At 39.2% G+C, this 19,532-nt stretch overlaps 1 protein-coding gene across 2 annotated transcripts in view; it reads left to right on the top strand.

Moving 5' to 3' along the window:
- The window catches only part of PCNX2 (pecanex 2), a 152,441-nt gene that overhangs the window by 120,677 nt on the left and 12,232 nt on the right, over positions 1-19,532 (top strand). For both annotated transcript variants that reach the window (XM_086627478.1, XM_086627483.1), the window contains 3 exons: positions 6,697-6,950; positions 11,186-11,419; positions 13,563-13,666. In XM_086627478.1, the coding sequence (XP_086483604.1) occupies positions 6,697-6,950; positions 11,186-11,419; positions 13,563-13,666 (592 nt within the window). The remainder of the gene's footprint in view (positions 1-6,696; positions 6,951-11,185; positions 11,420-13,562; positions 13,667-19,532) is intronic.

Genomic DNA, 19,532 nt, shown 5'->3' with positions numbered 1-19,532 from the left:
TAGGTGAAAATTTTCAGGTAGCTGCACATTGGCGTGGGAGAATCAAGGCTTTTGGTAACTTAATTCTACTGTCTGTGTTAGACCACAGTGGTGTGCTAGAAGCAGCCTGCCAGAAGAAATACATAGTGTATCATTTAATTTGAAAGGAAGAGACAGGGGAAAACCCACGATCAGGGAACAAGCAGAAAGAATGTCAAAATATCTCTCTTCCACAAGTTCCCTGTAGAACAAGGGAGACTTAAAATATTTTCCTGTTTAGTCTGTGCCTCTACCAAATGTCTTTTGGAGAACATCCAGTTAGGTGTTACATGTGCAGAAATTACTTATGGGTGGTGATGCTGAAATCTTGAGGAGCTCTTTTCTAACTCATGCTCAGTATTCTTCAATTGTGTAATTAACTTCTAAATATCTACTGTGATTTTTTGGTATTGCATGTTGCACATCCAATGCTCATGCTTCATTTGGAACTTCAGTAGATGAAACAAGGAGGGAAGCACAGAGCAGACACACATATAATTGTATGTAGTGGAAGGCAGCTGTGACAGCAGGATGGGATCATTCGTGGGGCTTTCTCTGTATTAGCTAGCTTATTTTCTGCGCAAAATGGTGTATGAACACAGCCAGTTTAGAGTATAAGCCCTAGGCACAGTAATGATGTCTAAGAAGTAGGGACAGTTACTCATTTCTGTGGTGTATGTGTAGGCTGTATAGTTTTATTACAGCAGCAAGTACATTGCCAGTGTAAAGAATATTTATTGGTGTTTGATTTTTGTGTCTGAAGGCTCCGTAGCACTAGCAAGAATCATTCTTTATTTAAAGAGTGGTTGGGTGCAACTTTCACTTTTTGCTTTTACAAATCACTTCTTGCTGTTGGGAAATGAAAGTGCCCACCTTCATGTCTTTCCTGAGACCACACTTGAGAGTGGTTCATTGTATGCACCAGACCATCAAAGGTGTTGATAAATTACAAGGAATTCAGAGAAAAGTAGCGATTTTTAACACATCTCTTTGGAGAGAAGGTTAAAAACCAGAAGTACATTGTTTGTGGGAAAGAACAAAGGCTGAGAGATACAGTGCTCAAAAATACTAGAGGCGTGAACAGAAAGGATGCAAAGGGGTTTCTTTAATCTTGGTGATTTAATTGGGAAGAATGACATGAAACAGGGAAGAGGTTACTTTATGCTGAATGCAGGAGATTTGTGATGTACAGATCTTTCTAGGTGTACAATGATGCTCCAACAGGGGAAGCCATCTATGAATTTCAAATAGGCTTAGAATAGTTCTGTAACACAGACTAGAATAAATATTTGATGTCTTTTTTCCCTCTCTTCCCTTACACAATTTTATATGTGTATATGTCTGCACCAGAGAAGACTTCTGAAAGGAAGGAAAATGTTGTTAGATGCACTGCAACCTTTTTATTGAGAAAATATCTCTGCCAGAAACAAACTGTTGCATCTTGCATTGCACTCCAAAAGAGGTGACATGAGAGGTTTTTGTGATATTTGGTAGCTGCAAGTTTAACAACCAGCATCTTTAGAGAATGCTTTCTTCCACCTGGGCTTCCATAATGTGTCTCTCTGGACCAAGAAAAGGAAAAGTTTCTGAGGAGAAGGGATGCCTCTTGTTAGAGCAACTGATCTGGTTTGAAAACCAGACTTTTTCAGGCATACAAGCACATGAAGCAGCTGAAAACCAAGCCACAGTTTTGTAACTATCAGCTTTGATGTTTGAGGAATTGATATTGGTTTTTAAGTCCTGAGATTTTTCTTTGAAACAACCTGAGACTTATCAGAGCCTGTAGATTACTGTTCTTAATCCCAATTCCACAAGGAAAAGAGCAGGAAGGGGCCAAAACAGTTGCTGATTTCCAGAATGTGTCCAGTTCTGGGACTCGTGTGTTTCCATTTGGGAGCTCAGTTCACTCCTTTTTGAAGTATTTGCTTTTCTTTGTTTCTAGAGTTGTATCTGATGCTTGTTTCAGGAGAGGATGGCCTTTCAATGGCTATAATTATGCTCTTTGTGCTTCTTGTGGGTGATAACTTGCTGCTTATTGAGATGCTATCCTGAGCAGAAAAGAAATGTGTCAGGTGAGAAGGAGCCTTATCCATCAGAATTTGGGAAGACTCAGGTTTGCAGCAGAGCTTGGTGGAGCAGAGTCAGCTATTTGCACTGTAATGCATGTATTTGTAAAATAATCATGTCCATGATTTTGCCAAACAAACGGTGAGCAACCAGGCATTTTTGTGGAGTCGATGGTGAAGAGACGTCTGCGTGGCCTATGAAAGGAGTTACCCTGGGCTTCAGTCCGTCTTCAAGGCTGTCATCTCCATATCCAGCTCCATCTCTTGGACTTCACACCTAGGGAAATCCCCTGGTCCAACACTGGTTGTCGGGATCACAGAGTTTACAGCTTGAAGTGCCTAGTGGCGTGAGCCCTATGAACCCTTGCTACGTACAATTACACCCTAGTTGCTTATTATATGTCAGCAATCCTTAGTGCTCAAGCTATTGCCACCTTCAGCCATGATAATTAGTCCCCATTCTGGATGTGTTGTTAAACTGAAGTGTTCTATGGGAAGTAAAATTGCTTCTAGAACTATGTGGTTGTGTTATGGTATTTTCTTTCTGGCCCCTCAGAACTGAAAAATGCTTTTCTTTTCACTCACGGGGTTTTCAAAAATAAATTCAAAAGCACACTTGATTTCAGCCTTAAATTCTAGGAGAGTGGGTGGTCATTAATTTAGGTGTAGTTTATGTATCGTCTTGAAGTGAGATTACAGTCTTCAGTTTCAATTTTCTTATTTCCATTTAGGTCAGATCACTCTGGCAGAGCACAAGTTAGTCCTCAAATCCTGATGTGTCAGGAAAATAGAAAGAGCTCCAAGTTCTCACCCTGGTTTTCTCCTGAGCTTCCATAGATTGACCTTGCTTTGTTCAGCTGGCACACGTTTTTGCATTGATGGATTTCTGGCAACCATCCAGTGTTAGATATCTTACAAATGAATCGGTCTCATCTGTACTAGCAAGGGTCACAGTGAATGACTAAGCTTGAGTGCAGAGGGAGAGCTTATTTTCTTTCTACTGCAGAAAGAAATGTTAAAAAAAAATAATGTTTTCCCTCAGATTTTAAAATGACTAATTACCAGTGAAAACATTTTCCTGTATTTTAATATTTAATGGTACTACACTTAATTGTATTGCAGAACTGAAGTGCACGCTTTGCTCCCTGCTCTTTGGTTTCATGAATAATTCTCTGAGTTGCTTGAACTTGATATTCTTTTGAGAAGCAATATAAAAATAGGCATTTTAATCATCGGCGTATAACATATACACAAAAAGTTTAGGGTCGCCTTTCCGTAAAAGATGCACACAAACGCTTAACTTCATTTACTGTGACTTGTCCCTTTTGACTCAATGCTTAAAGCTGAGCACACGGTCTTATTCTTCGCAGTACCGATGTCTAGAGTAATGAACCAAAAAGGATTGATGTAGGCACTGGTAAAAAGACATTTCTCAGTAACGTGCACATCTGTGGCATTGAAGTCTAGCCAGTGCATTATGGATTAAAGAAAGGCTTGATTAAAGAGGAGAGAAAATTACTGGCAGTCTTTTTAGAACTGGTTGCAAGAACTGGGGGGGAACCAACATATACTTGCATTTTGTCTGTGCAGGCTTGAGTCCTTTTACTAGATGTTGTTTGGAAATACTAATCAGCAGCATGATAATAGGAATAGGGATTTGGTATTTCGTCAGAGCACTGGCCATGGCTCAGGTTACACCTTTATACTTGATAGAGATACCCCAGAGGCTCTGCAAGCAGTCAAGACACCAAATCCCCAAGTTGATAGTACCCGAGTCCATCAAACAGCTTTTGTTAAGCAAGTGCGTGTTTGCCAGACGTTGACAGAGCACAGCCCTCATTTCATTCTTTGGAATAAATCTGCAAAATGACCACATAAGCTCCTGTGGTTGGTTCCCAGAGCTTTTGTGATAACATGATACCAGTTAGAATGTCTCTCACTCCCCAAGATCAATGTTGATTGTGTCCACTGCAGTATAATTTTAACTTTAGTTGATTAAAATTACCTAGCAAAGACTTGGAGACATTTTTACCTGTCAAATTAGCTGAGAATGCAAATAATTGTTCTGGCATCATCTTATTCTGTTTGTTATGCACAATGCAATAATAGCTTCCCTCAAACATTGACAGTCTCTTGAATTCACCTATTAATTGGCTTGCTAGCCTCTTCAGTCCTTTTTTTTTTCCCACAAAATATATGGCTTAAGAAAACTATTAATTACAAAGTCTCCAGTAATAATATTTCATATTTATTAATAGAGATAATACAGAAAGCACATAGAAACAGCCAGCATTCCAGAGGAATGAAATGTGATGTTTCCATACCAAAAGAAAAAAAATTATTATTTAAGAATAGTTACATACACTGAGCAAAACTATCTTTAATTCCCTTAGTTGTAAGCAGATCAGTGGCAGTTGTTTCTTAGGCTTGCATTTTTCATTGTTTATAAACATTTGGCAATACTTAATTTAGCAACTGGGATGAAGCTGTATGTTCTCTTAAATTTGTTTTAATATTGACAGACATTTAAACTTTCAAAAATAAACGTAACAGCACCAGGATGGAGTAGTTATTTTACTCTTTTCAAGCTATGTATAAAGGAACATGCCTTTCCCTACTTCAGTTTGAGTACGATGTCTTTTGACTTGACATCAGAAAAGCATCCAATGACCCAGAGCAGTTGCTGCTTTTTTTGCTCATGAGCAATAAGTGTTAATTCATGTAGAAATCTGTGAAATATGAAGCAGAAGCAGTCCAGTTCATGTCCAGTCCAACTGGAAATGTCAGCTTGATAGCTCATGTTTTGTACTTTGTGGTGGTCTGGAAAGGAAAGATATTTATATTTAGATTACTTACTTAAAGACATTTAATAATTTGTCATATTGTATATCCCTGAGTCCAAGGAGGAATACATATTAGTGTGTGAACACAGTGTAAATTTTCACTTACAGAAAACTGAACAGAGAACACTGGAATATACTGAATCTTCCCCCCCCGCCCCCCCCATCCATCTCTTAGGGCTACAATCCCAATTTTTTCCTCACATTTCCTTCAGATCTTTCTATTAATCTTTTTTCTTGTATGTTTTTGCTTGCTGGATACATTTTAGGACGTGTACAGACAAGAAAGAGGTGATAACCAGTACTTTAACATATTTTGTTATATTTTGAAAGGTTTTCTTGATGTGGAGAGAGGAATATTCTGGGTGCCACATCTATAGGCACAAACTAAAGGTCCTCAGGTTGTTGACCAGACAGTTTTGATGGGACCAGGATAAGTCAGTTGAGGTCACAGAGACTGTCATGACACTTCACAGAAAGGCTGTGGATGCTGCCTTGCTCCAGGCTCTCCTTTGGGGTGCTGGAAACTGGGGGGGATTGGAGCTGACACTATATTCTTTCCCAGTCCAACGTTCAGATGACGAACATAGCTAACTTCTCCCATTTACAGTGACACAACAGAACAGGTCTGTTGGTCCTGGCAGGGGGGGTTCGTAGCTGTTGAACTGCAGCGCGGTGTCTAGCACCTTCCTCTCCTATCGAGACCATTTGGAAGCTGACAGAGCCAGCTCTCTCCTGGGGTGATACTGAACCATTGGCAGAAGGCCCATGTGAGACATATGTGGAACTTGCATCATAGAAGATGGCCTTCAAAGATGGTTTATGTACAAATTCAGTGGAGAGTAAGTTCAGCAACAGCCCACAGAGAGGAAATTTTAAAAAGATCCATGCATCAAGAACATAAAACTCATATATTTTGAGAACGGTGAGGGGAGTGCATGAGTGTCCACCTTGGTTTTGATTTGTCGTGCCCTACATGGTGTAGAAACCACATTTTCATAGATTCCAAATCCCAAAGGGCTCAGCTTGACATTATAGCATGCACAGCACAGGCCAGAAATGCAGAGTCCGCAGAGCAAATACATGATTGTTTCTGCATCTGTCTCATGACTTCTTTTGGAGTTAACATCTCTCTTTCAGAAAGATTTACTCTATTTTGATCTAAAGCCTGTGTAATAGGCTAATTAGAAAGCTGTTCTATCCTCATGATGTACTGCCACCAGTGCTATTCATTAGAGATGTTTGATCCGGAGTAGCTTTTGCTTTGGTGGGAGAGTGAACCATCCATTGGATGTTATTTTTGGAACCTGTTTTCCAAAACAGTTTGCTAAACCCCAAATTTTATAAGTGCTCTGACACAACGTAAAATCTTTGTTTGCATCCTCTGTGTTATTTGAAGAAACAGACTGAGACTTGGATCAATTTGCTTAATGTGCCTGACGGAGCGAGACTCTTTAGTGTTGCTTCCTGGTGAGTTTTTATTAAGGCAGAAGCTGTCGTCTGTAGTTTAGATGAGCTCAGAACCAAATGCCTAGAACGTTACGTTGGGCCCTTTTGACTTTTATAGGTGATAGTAAATAAATAACAGACAGCTCTTTATTTGCTACTGCGCATTGATCAGTTGGCACATCTGATTTGTTGACGTAGCTCTTTCTATTAGATTTTTGCTAAGTGCGTAGAGCCTTCAATCATACTTTTTCAGCTTGGAAGAAGTCCTTTGTTTCCTCCTCCTCCAATAACTGGCAGCATACTCTCTTTTTCTCACTGCCAAGGGACATATTGCCAGCAGAGAGAAGTGGAAGCTATAACAGAAGGAGATGAAGACAATGAAGGCTGCTGCTGTTGTAAGCCTGGGCACCTGCCTCACTTGTTGTCATGTAACGCAGCCTTTAACCTCCGATGGCTGACATGGGAAATAACGCGAACCCAATACATCCTGGAAGGATATAGCATCATCGATAACAACGCTGCAACAATGCTGCAAGTGTTCGATCTGCGGAGAATACTTATCAGATACTATATAAAGGTAAAGTCTTTGGTAAAGGGGACTATATTCCTAGGCAGATTTGTCAAAAAGAACGAATGCTGGCTGTTTGAAAAATAGCATTTGAAGTTTTTGGCTTTGTATTTGTTCATTTACACTACCAACAGTCTGACTTTGTGTTAGATAGAGGTAATTAATTCATATCTCCCTTTGCTATGTTTGCTTCTGACCACTTAGTACAGAAAATTGCTGGCATGCTTAAGCAGAAATCAAGAAGGTGAGTTACCATCCTCTAGCGATAAGATCAGAGGAAGCAATCTTGCAAAGCAAAACTTCACTGGCAGTTTGTTATTTCTTCTTGACTTGGCCCTTCCACTGTTTTTTTCTGGCAAAAAAAAAAAAAAAAAGGGTCAACAAGCATAAAGTTCTTGGGAAATCTCTGAAGAGCTGTTTCTCAAATATACTTTTTAGTAGCGCAAACCCCCTTCTTACCTGCTGTTTTACACATATACTACAACACATTTGAAGTTGGTTTATTCCATTGATAAAACAGGAATTCATTTACAACCCTTCTATATTTGCACTGTTATTAGGATCACAATGACCACACAGATGCTAATTTTTCAAAATAGTTGAACCTTGTAGTCTAGCAAGACATCTTCATATTCTGCCAAAGCCTTTCTCATCCAGCAAACAAAGAAATTGATGAGCTTTATTGCCTTCTACTGAATCAACGAGAACCAAATGCTGCTCCCAACCATCCCTGACATCTCCTTCCTACTTACATCTCTGCAATTGTAAAAATCCTGTCAACCTCAGGGAGAGACCTGTTGTAAATAAATTAATCACCTTTTTTTTTGCAAGCCAATGCAGTGAAAACAAGCTCGTTGCTTCGCAAAGCTGCTTTGGATCGTGCAGTCGATTACTGTGTAAAATGCAGACTGGGATTTCATAAATAATTTTACAGGCAGGAGGGCCTGGTAACCAACCTGCTTTGTTTAACTAACTAATTAGAAACAAAACTGAATGTGAGCATGATTTTTTCATTTTAGAAGTTGGTTTTGTGGCTATAAATTAAATTGGTTTTAGCAATGTATCTAAACTAAAAAAAACAAACCCTTCTTTAAACTGGAAATGCTACAATTGCTTTGGCTTTACTTTAAAAGGTAATCTGAATAACCTGAACATAAAGTGATCCAAGCTGATACATGACTCAGCTTTTCATGGTGAATGAGACTGAAAAAAAATCCCAGTCAATCAAATTAGCAGCTTATTAGTTTAAAGCAGTGAAGAACTGTGCTTTGTAAACTGGAACTTTTTAGTGCCTTCAAGTCAATTAGTATGTAGAGGACTTGTGGAAAGTGTGAGGTTCATCACATGAGAAGTAAAACTTAACTGAAAAGTAGTTTAGGGCTTCTTGTTCTGAACGTACCTGATAAGCAGCTGATATAGGTAAGACAGGTTAGACAAGCTTTTGTCCCATCCCATATGACACAGATGTGGTTAATTGATCCTGTTTTGAGTAAAAGAGTGGTGGGTTAAATGATCTCCAGGCTACTGAGGTATGCTGTGGCTCCATCTCCACTGCGTGCAGATTTTGTTATGTTCACCATGTATGGCTTTGAAGGCGTGAAAATCAAATCTCTTTTTGGTTGGATTTAGTTGAGCCACGACTATAACACTGCTTTTACAGATCTTCATTCTTAGGAAGGTGTCAGTCCTTTAATCTTCTTCCCTTCTTAGGGAAGGATGAACAGAAGATAATAACCTGACCGATACTAGCCTGGGCTGGGGCTCCCTGCAGCAAAGGGAAAGGACGCTCTGCAGATCCCTTCTTTAGAATGACACTTCCAAAAAGAAAGCTGTATGGAGATTTTCTTCTCCTATTCTTCAAGTTATTAGTTTCTTCCATAAACAGGAGCTTTGATAAGATTTGGTAAAATCCTTAGTACAGCCTCAGAAGGTGAGAAGATTATATTATGTATCAGATCAGCTATCATCCTGTTTATTTAGTACTTACCTCCAGATAAACAATATCAGAAACAGAGGTGAGAATTCATTCCTTCCCCAGCTCTTTCTTATGGGGGAATATTGAGCTGTAAAGACCCTGTGCAATTTCACTGTGCACATTTTAAAGCCCTGCCACTTTCTTTTCAACGACATTGGAAAGTAATCGTAAGAAGAACTCTAGTTAATGCAGTATTCAGGTCACATGAATCACAAACTCAGAAAACACTTAGGCTGGAGTTTCAGCAGCAGCTGCACTTCCATTGCACTGAGCATTTGGAGTGCTTCTAGTTTATTCTTTGTAGCTTACAATATTGTAAATATTTACCGTGTTATTTCCGAATTACCATATAGCTGAGGATGTACTTGTGCCCAAAACACATCTAGGACGAGCTACTAAGAGCAGAATTTAATTAATTGGCAGAAGTTTTTGCTGTTTCTATGTCTGATTGCAAGTCTGCTTTTGTTTTTTTCCCCAGCTAAATCTGCTTCTTTGTAAACATAGATGAGAATAATTAAAAAGCAAACTGTATTTTGAAGATCAACGAAGAAAATGTATGCTTTGTTTCAGTTCTCTTATCCTTCAAGAATAATTACCATATTGGTCTTTTAAACAATGAGTTGCACTGAGCATCTTATTCCTACTGTATTTATTTCATTTGCAGTTTCATTGACAGCATAGAAAGGCCTGTATTTCTTCTATAAGAAGGTTTTTTATTCTCCTCCAATAAAGTGGGTCAGCTACTGTAGCCCTTCTGCATATATTTTGAAATCATTTCCTGCCCAACTACTGTGATATTTTTCCCTTGTGCCTCCTCCATCTCTTCTCAATATATTCTTATTTAAACATCTTTTAGTATTCAAGAAGTCTGCATTCGCTGAGTGCTGTGTTTTCAGCTCTATTGTTTCTGCATGAATCCTTTTTAAAGAGTGCATTGTTCTCCACATGCCAAGAAATTAAGAGTCCATCCTTGGTATTTATCTGTCTGACTCGTCTTTTTCCTCTGGAGCTTAATTTTCTTCTTGCTTGTGTATTTTTGTACAATTTAAAAGATAAACTATGGAGGACATCTGGGATTTTTAAAAAGGCTGGTGGTGTTTCTGTCCTTTTAATCCACCGTATTTTCATTTTATACATGTATTTGCTTAATAATATTTCCATTGCATAGGTAAAGTAGAACTACATCATCTTCAGTCATGTTCACTTGCCCCTTATTTGCTTTGGAATCCAATTCTAAATTAATATCTTTTATTAAACAAAAATTATAATTATAAAACATTATGATAATGAGACTTTCCAGCTGATGCCACTTTTCCTTTGCAGCACTGAAACTTCGTAAGTTTCATATTCTTTTGAAAATACTTTTAAAATTTGGTTTGGATAGATTATTTTATTTTATTTATTATTATTTTACTGGTTCCAGACAGCAGTTAGAAGAACTTAAACTTAGAAACCCATGCACAGATATGATATACGAGTCTTGCAGCTTTCTAATATTTCTGCATTTGGTAAAAGAGCTCCTGCTGAATGGTGCTCCTCCTTCAATGCTTTAAAAGCAAACTAAGTTACACTAGTTATCAGCTTCTGATAACTGATAACCTGATGTTATAAGAAATAATCCATTATTCCTCGTGGGCCTCATGGACAAATAACAAAAGTAGTGATGCTATTAAATGCAGAGAGAAAACAGCAATTAAAACAAGGGGTTTCAGACTTGTGTTGTACACATCTGTCAAATCTCACCTTTGTGGTTAAATCGTGGTGGAACTGTTTGTTAAAGAATTAGGAAAGCTGCGTCCCACAGAAAACAGGAAGTCCATGGAGGAAAGAGAGTCCCGTTTTTGTCATGTGACCATCTACTACTCTTTTTTCAAAATATGACTAAACTTTTATAGAGTTTATCTATAGATAAACTGTCTATAGAGCGATAGACTCTAGAACCCCACTAATATTCAGTAATTAACGTGTTTGAATGCTGGAACTCTGCATTCTTATCATAGTCTATTGTTTGTGTTAAGTTTTCTATAAGGCAGAAGGATATTGAAAATGTGACTTCTTTGCCTGTTGCCTGCTGTTTAGATATCAATTATTATCATCTTTCTAATTTGAACAGTTTTGTGAAGCAATGGTGCCAAGCAGTAAAAAACATGAAAAATGTGTACTATTATGGGTAGTTTGTGTGGTCCTATTTGATTTATTTTCTTCCGTGTAGAATATATCTGCTTTAATCAGAGATAGAGTGACTAACGTTTGCACGTTTTGTCAACAGAGTATAATATACTTTACAGCAAGTTCTCCCAAAATCCTTGACTGGATAAAAGACGAATCCATCCAAAAGATACTGCAGCCTTACGCAAAGTGGCATTATATTGAACGTGACCTCGCAATGTTTAACATTAACATAGATGAAGATTATGTTCCATGTCTCCAAGGAATAACAAGAGCTAGTTTCTGCAGTGTTTATCTGGACTGGATTCAGTTCTGTGCTAGAAAAAGGGTGGAGGTAAGCTTGCAGTTGTTTTTTTTTTTTTAACAGGAGTGGTTTTAATTCTTGGGATAGGAGTTCAATGATGCATGGTTACTCTTTTGCTTGCTCAGAATTAATACAATACAGTTTATTTCATTTGAGCTGTCAGATTTAACATAAAAGGAAAATACATGTTTTGTGGAACGGAAAAAAACATATTTTTCAGATTACCCTTGTGCAAAAACTGAGTTTTAAGGAGGGTTAGTCTTTGAATACGGAAACAGTTCCTTATTGTGCACACTCCCAACACTGTTAATTTCATCATCTCTAAAAAGCATGGATATAACAAAGTGTTCACATGAGTAATGCTGGAGCAGGCTCTGGTCAGGGAATGTCATCGGTGTTGCCAGTATTTGGGTATGTTTGCCAAACATTGGGGATGTTTGTATACCCTTTCCAAACATTTGCTCATGTTTGGGTAGTCTTCAAATGGCAGGGAAGTGCATCACGAACTCACTGCCAGTATAGGTCACTTCTGAGAGCTCGTAATTCAAGTGTGAACCGTGCCACAAAACCGTGTGAAATCACCTCGCCGCTCTAGAAGGTCAAGGGCAGGTTTGCAGCTACGCATTCACATGCTTTGAGCCACTGAGATTACTGACGGTCAGCAATCATTTGTCAAAAACGCCCTACTGTATTTCCATGGAATGCTCAAAATAGCCCAGAGGCAGAATACAGTTTCAAACAAGCATATTCCCTGGATTCAATTTTCTGATTATTGCTGATAATGGCAAAAAATGAGAAGTGTATCTTTCCTGGCCACCATGCACTGTTCTTTGTGGGTTTTTCTTTCAGGATCACTGAGTGCACATCCCATTTCCTACCACTGACCTTAGCTGGTATAATATCGCTGAACATTAATGTTTCTTCTCTACTTTGGTTCCTTCTCATGCCTCTAACCCTGAATACCGTTCCACCAGTTCCTCTGCATATCATTACATTGATACTGTTTTCATTGAATTGTCCTCTGAGCCTTTCCCACCATCTCCTCCTACTGGGAATATTTCATCTCTTTTCTTTCCCGTCTCCATGTCTCAGCTCCCAAGTTGTGACACACAAAGAATTGCACGGTGCAGAGAAAGCCACTGTTAAATGATGCTTTTTCACTTGTTATGTGGCCGAGACTTTCAAATAGAATATATAAATTTAGGGATGCCCAATAGACTTGAAACTTAGCAGAGTTAGACTTACAAAGGCAAATGAGTGCCTGCGCTAGTGTGCATACATATACTTGTATATTTTTTAATGTCTTTTTCTTTTACCTCTGATTTTGTAATTCACTAACTGCATAGAGGTAAAGTTCACGTAGATGAGATGTAAAAATGCATCGCTGTACACATAGCCTTGAAAATCGGTGTAATTTATAGAAGGAGCTACATTTTCCATTGTATTTGGCTTCAGTTTGAGACAAAGAGAGCTGTGAGAAATTACCTGTTGCATGGACAAAAATAACAATCTGTATCCTAAAGATTCACATTCATGAGGGGTTGTTTCAGTTTTTCCTCCTTCTTGATAGCAAGGTTTTCTTTGCAAAGATTTCGGTAAAGAAACTCCTGAGATAGTAAATGTCAATGAAATGTTTTGACTGCTGTTAAAACGTGAGGTCAGTGTCATCAATGGTATACAATTTAGATATATACTGTTATTCACTAAAAGTGTGTTCCTCCAAATTTTTCCAAATAGATTGTTCTTCTGGAGTCTGTGGGGGAGTTTCGTATGCACTGTGTCCCATGAAAAGAGGTTTGGCAGCCTCCAGCTGCAGTGTCTCTCAGCAATAAGGAATCTGCTCTGGTTTAGAATGTCAGACATGGAAAAACAAACAAATAAAAAAACCTACAAAAAACCCCACCACCACAAAAGCTCCCCTCCCTTGGGATCTCACCACCCGAGACTGTAATGTTCTGTTTCTAGCCAGTGGGCAAAATAAGCTTACACTTTGCAGAAAGCCTCTGATGGAAATGATCTTCCTTCTTGTTCTGTTTAATTGCAAAGAATGTTTTTGTGTCTAAGTCCAGCTACAAGCAAATTTTATGAATTTTACGATTTATAGTATTGCAGTGCTTTTAAGGATGGTATTTATTTGCATCTGGAATAACATGCTATTCTTAAAACCTTGTAGCACCTGGACAGTGATGAGGATTCTCCTCTAGTGACACTTTCCTTTGCCTTGTGTATACTGGGTCGAAGAGCTTTGGGAACGGCAGCTCACAATATGGCCATCAGGTAATTTTTTGGAATCCTTTTTCCTCATTTTAGTGCAAAGACCTGTTTGTCTTTTTTCACTTAATGTGGAACCTCAGCAGAAGATTAGATCAATGCAAAGTCTCTTTCCTCCATAAAATAATTTGTTTTCTGGCAATCCTGGAAATCTTTTACTTTGGTAATTTGCTTAATAACTAATATCAGTCGTTATTTCATGGGGCAAAGCAGGATTTTGCATTGAAAGAATAGGTACCGATGGTTATCACTTGTGTTCACTCATGCCTGGTCTGGCTACTGTAGTGCTTGCTTCCTCTGGAAGGGGAAGAAACCGTTAAGTATTCTGACATCTAGCTAGCTAAATAGTAATAAATCCATAAGGGTCCTCTCTTCCTCAGGGCAGTATTCCATGTTCCTTTTATCACTTCATTGTGGTGACTGAGGAAGGAGGAACCTCGCGTCTCTTGAGACTGCAGCTTTGTCTGTTCTCAGTCTACCTCACTCACTCATTCATTCATTCAAAACACTCCTTCCTAGAAAGTCTAGTTAATTAAAACATGCTTGGTTAAGTTTATTTCTGGATATGTGTTTCACCTTACATTTTCCCTAGGGATCCTTCCATTTTCTCTAGGAGTTCTGAGTTGTTTGGGTTTTATAAATACCACTTAATGCTGTTCTAAGTGTTCAGCCTGAGTTATTAATGTTATAGATAAGGCATTTTATTAATGAAATAATCTTTAGTAAAGTCTAACCTCTCTCCTAATTTTAGGTTTTTATTAGAGGTATTTGAACTCCTGTGTTCACAAAAGTTTAGTAACAGTAAAGAAGATTAGTAAATACACAGTCTCTAAGTGACCTTGCTGTGTTGGCACAAAACTACGAATAAAGCTAGCTAGCCCTCTATCAACATGGTCCTTAGAGAGGATTTGTCTTGCTAACAAGCAAACAAAGACAGCATGTGTGATTTTGAATGCATTTTCTGCTGTAAGATAAAACAGTCCTTTAAATATTCATTCTAGCTTTGTTATCTGTTGAGTCGTTTGTAATGTCTGTTTGTAACTTCCTCTTCAGTCAGTCACACAGAATGTTTGTGGCCCACATGCCTTACTTCTTGGTGTGCTGCTGCTTTCTGCTTTCTAAAGTGACTTTTGGTCCTCTCTTTTCTACTAGTCTTTGCACATTCTCTTCCTGTAGTAGTTTTCTTCTGGGTTGAGTTTCCTCTCCCTTCATTTCTATGCACTCGAATTAGTGTGATGTTCAGTAAGTCATTGATATTTCTAAAATTGCCCTATTTTTTTTGGATGATCCAAATTTTAGAGTTTGGGGACGTGATAGAAAAGTTGATGTGCATCTGTGATTTTTATTTGAGAAAAGATTAAAGTGAATTTGATCTGGGACTGCAGTAGGTATGTCACAGCGATATTAGAAATGCATCTAAAAATATCACAAAAGCTTCCTAAAACTGTCATCACATTGCATGTACTTTCCACAGGATCTTAAAATCTTCAGTACAATGTTTTGGCACTAGTACAGATACAATAGCAATGTCACCTATTTTTATTGGCTTCCATGGCCAGTAGCTAATCGAAAGAGATAATGTTATCAGAGACTTTCCAAAGCTTAACATGGAAAGTATGAATGTTGAGAATAATTATTTGCAAAGTCTTCTGTTAAGATTTTAAGAATAATTGCAGTAGTCAGCTCTACCATGTCTTTCTGAAATCTGGAAAATTACCATTGAACCACATAAGTTTCTCTCTTTTGGTGAGTGGACACTCCATGCTCGAAAATACTTTTCTTGGGGAGAAAAGGTCTGTAGAAGGGCAAAAATGCCGTAGTCATAAGCACTGCACGGCTCTATCCTTGTTTGTCTGCATCTGCTCTGTATAATCCTGTATCCTTAAGTCCTGATCTTTTTATTAAGAAAGTGCTCCAGGGCAGAATTGAATCATTGTATTTTTAAATGTATTTTGTGACATAAAGGGATTAAGTGGAAGCTTCTGTCAGTATCCTTTTCAGTGCTGCTACACAAAAGCTTTCCCTAGAAAAGTTTCACTGTGAAAAACTGTGTCACTTGCCCACCTTGTTAAATTACCTTTAATATATTTCAACTGTCAGAAAGATTTTAGGGAAAAAAAAAAGGAATCTGAGTAGCACAATTGAAGTTATAAATTGCTACAGCTACAAAACATGACCTTAGCTTGGTGAAAAACATTTATTCTTGTCTTAGAAAATTTATATATTTATTTTAATTGACAAAAACAATTTAGTAGAAATTATTAACTAAGGAGCAAGGTGGGAACACTGTCCCCTGACATCAGGCGGTCGCAGGTCTGCATTCAGTCAGATGGGAGAGCTTAAAGACCTCAGAAGCTGGAGGAGTTGTTCTTTAGGTGATGCTTTGCAGTCCTTTTCCTTGAAAAGGTGTCATGATATTTTGGGAACCTTTTGGAGCCTGCTGATGCTGAAGAGGCTTTTAGTTTTCTGCAGAGATGATGTTGGAACAGGTAATCCCACAGCCAGTTGTGTGCAGAAGGGGGATAGACTGCATGTACTGCATCCACTGTTGGGGGCTGGCTTACTTCGTAAGAGACTGGCGCTCCTAACACATGCTCTGTCACACTCAAAAGCTGGACTACAAAAACTTAGATTATTTAGATTACTCTGGTAGGCACTGAGAAATTACCTTGAACTTCATCTCGGGACTTTCTATTAATTCTGGCTGCGACACATCTTGTGTACAACATAGCTGGAGTTTGAGATGTAATGTCCAGATAGGCATTGTAGTCTTCTCCTCATGCTTAAGTCTATGACGTGTTTCAGATGCATCCAATGTGAGCAAACTAGCCAAGAATCTGTCCTCTGTGGTCCGTGTTTTGTTCTCAGGGGAAACTGTGCAGGTAGTAGGAAACTTTCTTGCAGGTAGTAGGAAACTTTCTCCAGACTAAGTGTAGCCCTTATTGTCTCTTGAGGAGTGACAGTTATCCAACTGCTGCACAGAAATATTAACGCAAAGGTAACGTGATACTGCAGAATTGAGATTCCAGTTTACATTGTGTATGTAAACTATCAATTTGCACTCATTTACACATGATTTTGTCTAATCTATTAATCAGTAAATGTCACTGTGTAAACCAAGATTTTAAATGCTCTTATATAATGTATGTAAATAATTATTCGGTGTACCTGTTCATGTAAATGTCAGTAGAAACCCAACATTAACACTAGATTACACAATAAATGCATTCATTAAGAAGGCAGAACATCGCTATGCAAATCATTTGCTTTTTTAAACTGTCATTAGGAGGCATCCTGCGCAAAATGCAATTTGAAGAATGTCATGACATTACCATTCATTTATTCAAATGAGTGATACGTTTAGATGTGTATTTGTAAAAAATTGCTTAATAATCCTATTCATTCACTAGACCTACTCATAAATAAATGTTTAGTATACATTTCAAATTTGGAAAAATATAAAAATCTCTCATCAGATACTTCCAACGCTACCAAGCCTGGATGCTCAGGTTCCCTGAGCTCTCTCTGGGCATTATCACTCTGTGTGGACAGAGGGTCACTCCAAGGAATGCATCTGCCTGGAGGAACCGCTGCCCACACTGAAGCCCAGGGAAGCAGCTGGCCCTACTTGCCCCTTCCCTCCTGGGCACCACATTGCACTGCCCAGCATCTGGGGGGAAAGAGGTGGAGAGCGCAGGACATAGTGCCACAATGCTGCCAGCAATGCTGCGTTGCTGGAGGGAGTTCAGGCAGACAGTGCCAGAGCTGAGCAGAGCAGAAGCAGTGGAGAAAAGTTTTGACTCTCAGCTCACAATCACCGTCATCTAAAATATCAAATTTAGAAGGGCCTACCACTGAAAAGATTTCATTCAGGTGTGCTATGACATTCAGGTCATTACCAGCTCACAGGCATGAATGTTTCTTTATTCCTTAAATATATCTACAGTTAACATATGGAAAGGTCTATAAACTGCAGAGAGAGGATGGGTTTTGGTGTGCAGAATACACAGATATATTCACCAGCTCATTAGTCTTCATCTGCACTGTTTTCAAGCTTGCATCAAATGCCTTTAGTTTCAGCTGTTGGAGTGCAGTAGGAGGGAGTATTTGCTTTGGCTCTGTTGCCCTCCCTCTGGTATTTGTGGTGCTACTTAATCCCCTCCTTTCTGCACGTTCGAGGGGTCGACGGTTCCCACACACCTACTAGTCTTGTTCTAAAATAGCTCACAGTTGTGACAGCAGCTTTTCGGGTTCTTAGCTCAGAGGGTTAGCAATGTTGCCAGAAATAGTAGTTACGTCTCTTCCTGATTAATGTCGTTTCTTTGGCATGTGAAATGTACCTTAACTAGTTTTAAAAATATTTTGAATGAGCCTGTGTAACTACAGCAGATTACTAATTGAGGTATGTTAAAACTGGGCCAAGGAAGCAGCAACAACCTTGAGTCAGGCCTGAGATCAAAGCTGTTGGCTTTACAGCTTCCTTATAAGCTCATTAGAGTCTTCAGGAGAGAGCATAAGAATGGGAAGAATAACAACAGCTATATCTTATGTGGATTAAGGGCTGCCTGTTACAGAAGTAATGGTTTGAGATAGTGTCACATTATAGGCAGAATGTACCCAAAAGCCTCATTACGAGAGGCAGGAGAATAAAAGATGTCCACGGTTTTGTGAATACAGCAATCTCCTCCAGACCTCTCTGGTGGAAAATACGATATAGAAAATAATTGACTCTCAGCCTGTCACAACTACTGCCACCGCTGCTTCGCTCCTTGTAGCAGTCATATTTGTTCTTAAAAATGCTGGTTAGAGAACTTATTATGCAGAGGGATGAGAAGTGGATGAGTCCGCCCTAACTAAGCACAGTGAGAGCTGTACGTGCTTCCCTCCGCTCCCGCTGCTGATGCTCATCTGCAGTTTGGGGGGCTGTCCGAGCCCTGGCCTTGCCTTCAGCAGGTACTGCCGTTCATGGCAGCCTGCTTAGCATGTGCTCAAGCCTGTAAGATGCTCTGATGCGAATGCAAACTCTCAGTCTGCTCTGTTGTTCAGATTTGGCTCCGAGAGCCTCTAATGGTGTTAAAATTTCTCTCTCCTGCCTACTCCTCCCTTCATCCCAGCCAACTTTGCAGAGCAAATACAGGGGGTGTTAGTGGGGAAAAAACGTATTACAGATCGTCATTAGGTGCAGAGTTCAGGGTAACTTTTTCAGTTTCGTCCTGGGAAGACTATTTAGATACAGAAGGGTTTTTTCCAGGCCAAGATTCAGCCATGTGTGCTGGATGTTGTCTAGTGGGTGGGCAAGCGAAAGGACCCCTCCTGATTTCTAGCCTTTTCAAAGGAGAGATAGTCCCATATTTCACCACAGTGGCTGCACCCGCCCTTTCCCCCCCCCCCCCAACTTGTTTATTGGAAGGCTTTCCTAGCTATTAAGCAGGATTTGGGTATATTATCATTTTCTAAACTGTGGAGATGATTGATTGAAACTCGGTGGGGATCAGGACCCCGCTCCTTCAAGACTCATAACAAGTCCCATTGAAATCAGCGCTTGAATGTTTCGAGGATCTGAGTGTGCCCGTCTCACACAGGCATGTTTTAATATGTAACTTAGTACTAGTAAATGCAAATCAGTTAAGAATTCGCAAGAGCTTCCCTGTGCTCTTCATGTTCCCAGCAGCGACAGCAGCCCTGCCTTCCTCACGGGCCTTGGTCCCACTGATTAGTTGATTTGTATTACACGGTGCTTTCGTGGAGAAAATTGGTATCCAGCTGTTTTTCTGGTAACGACATATATATCTTTTCATTTTAATTTCTAAAATATGCTCCCCACCAAGGGCAAAATTAGAATGGGTCTGAGCTGAAGATAGGCCAAGCAGTC

The sequence above is a fragment of the Tauraco erythrolophus genome, chromosome 2 (genome assembly GCF_009769465.1).
Source record: "Tauraco erythrolophus isolate bTauEry1 chromosome 2, bTauEry1.pri, whole genome shotgun sequence".
Classification (NCBI taxonomy): domain Eukaryota; kingdom Metazoa; phylum Chordata; class Aves; order Musophagiformes; family Musophagidae; genus Tauraco; species Tauraco erythrolophus.
Note: the sequence above shows the minus strand (reverse complement) of the source record. Positions and strands in the feature narration are given on the sequence as shown.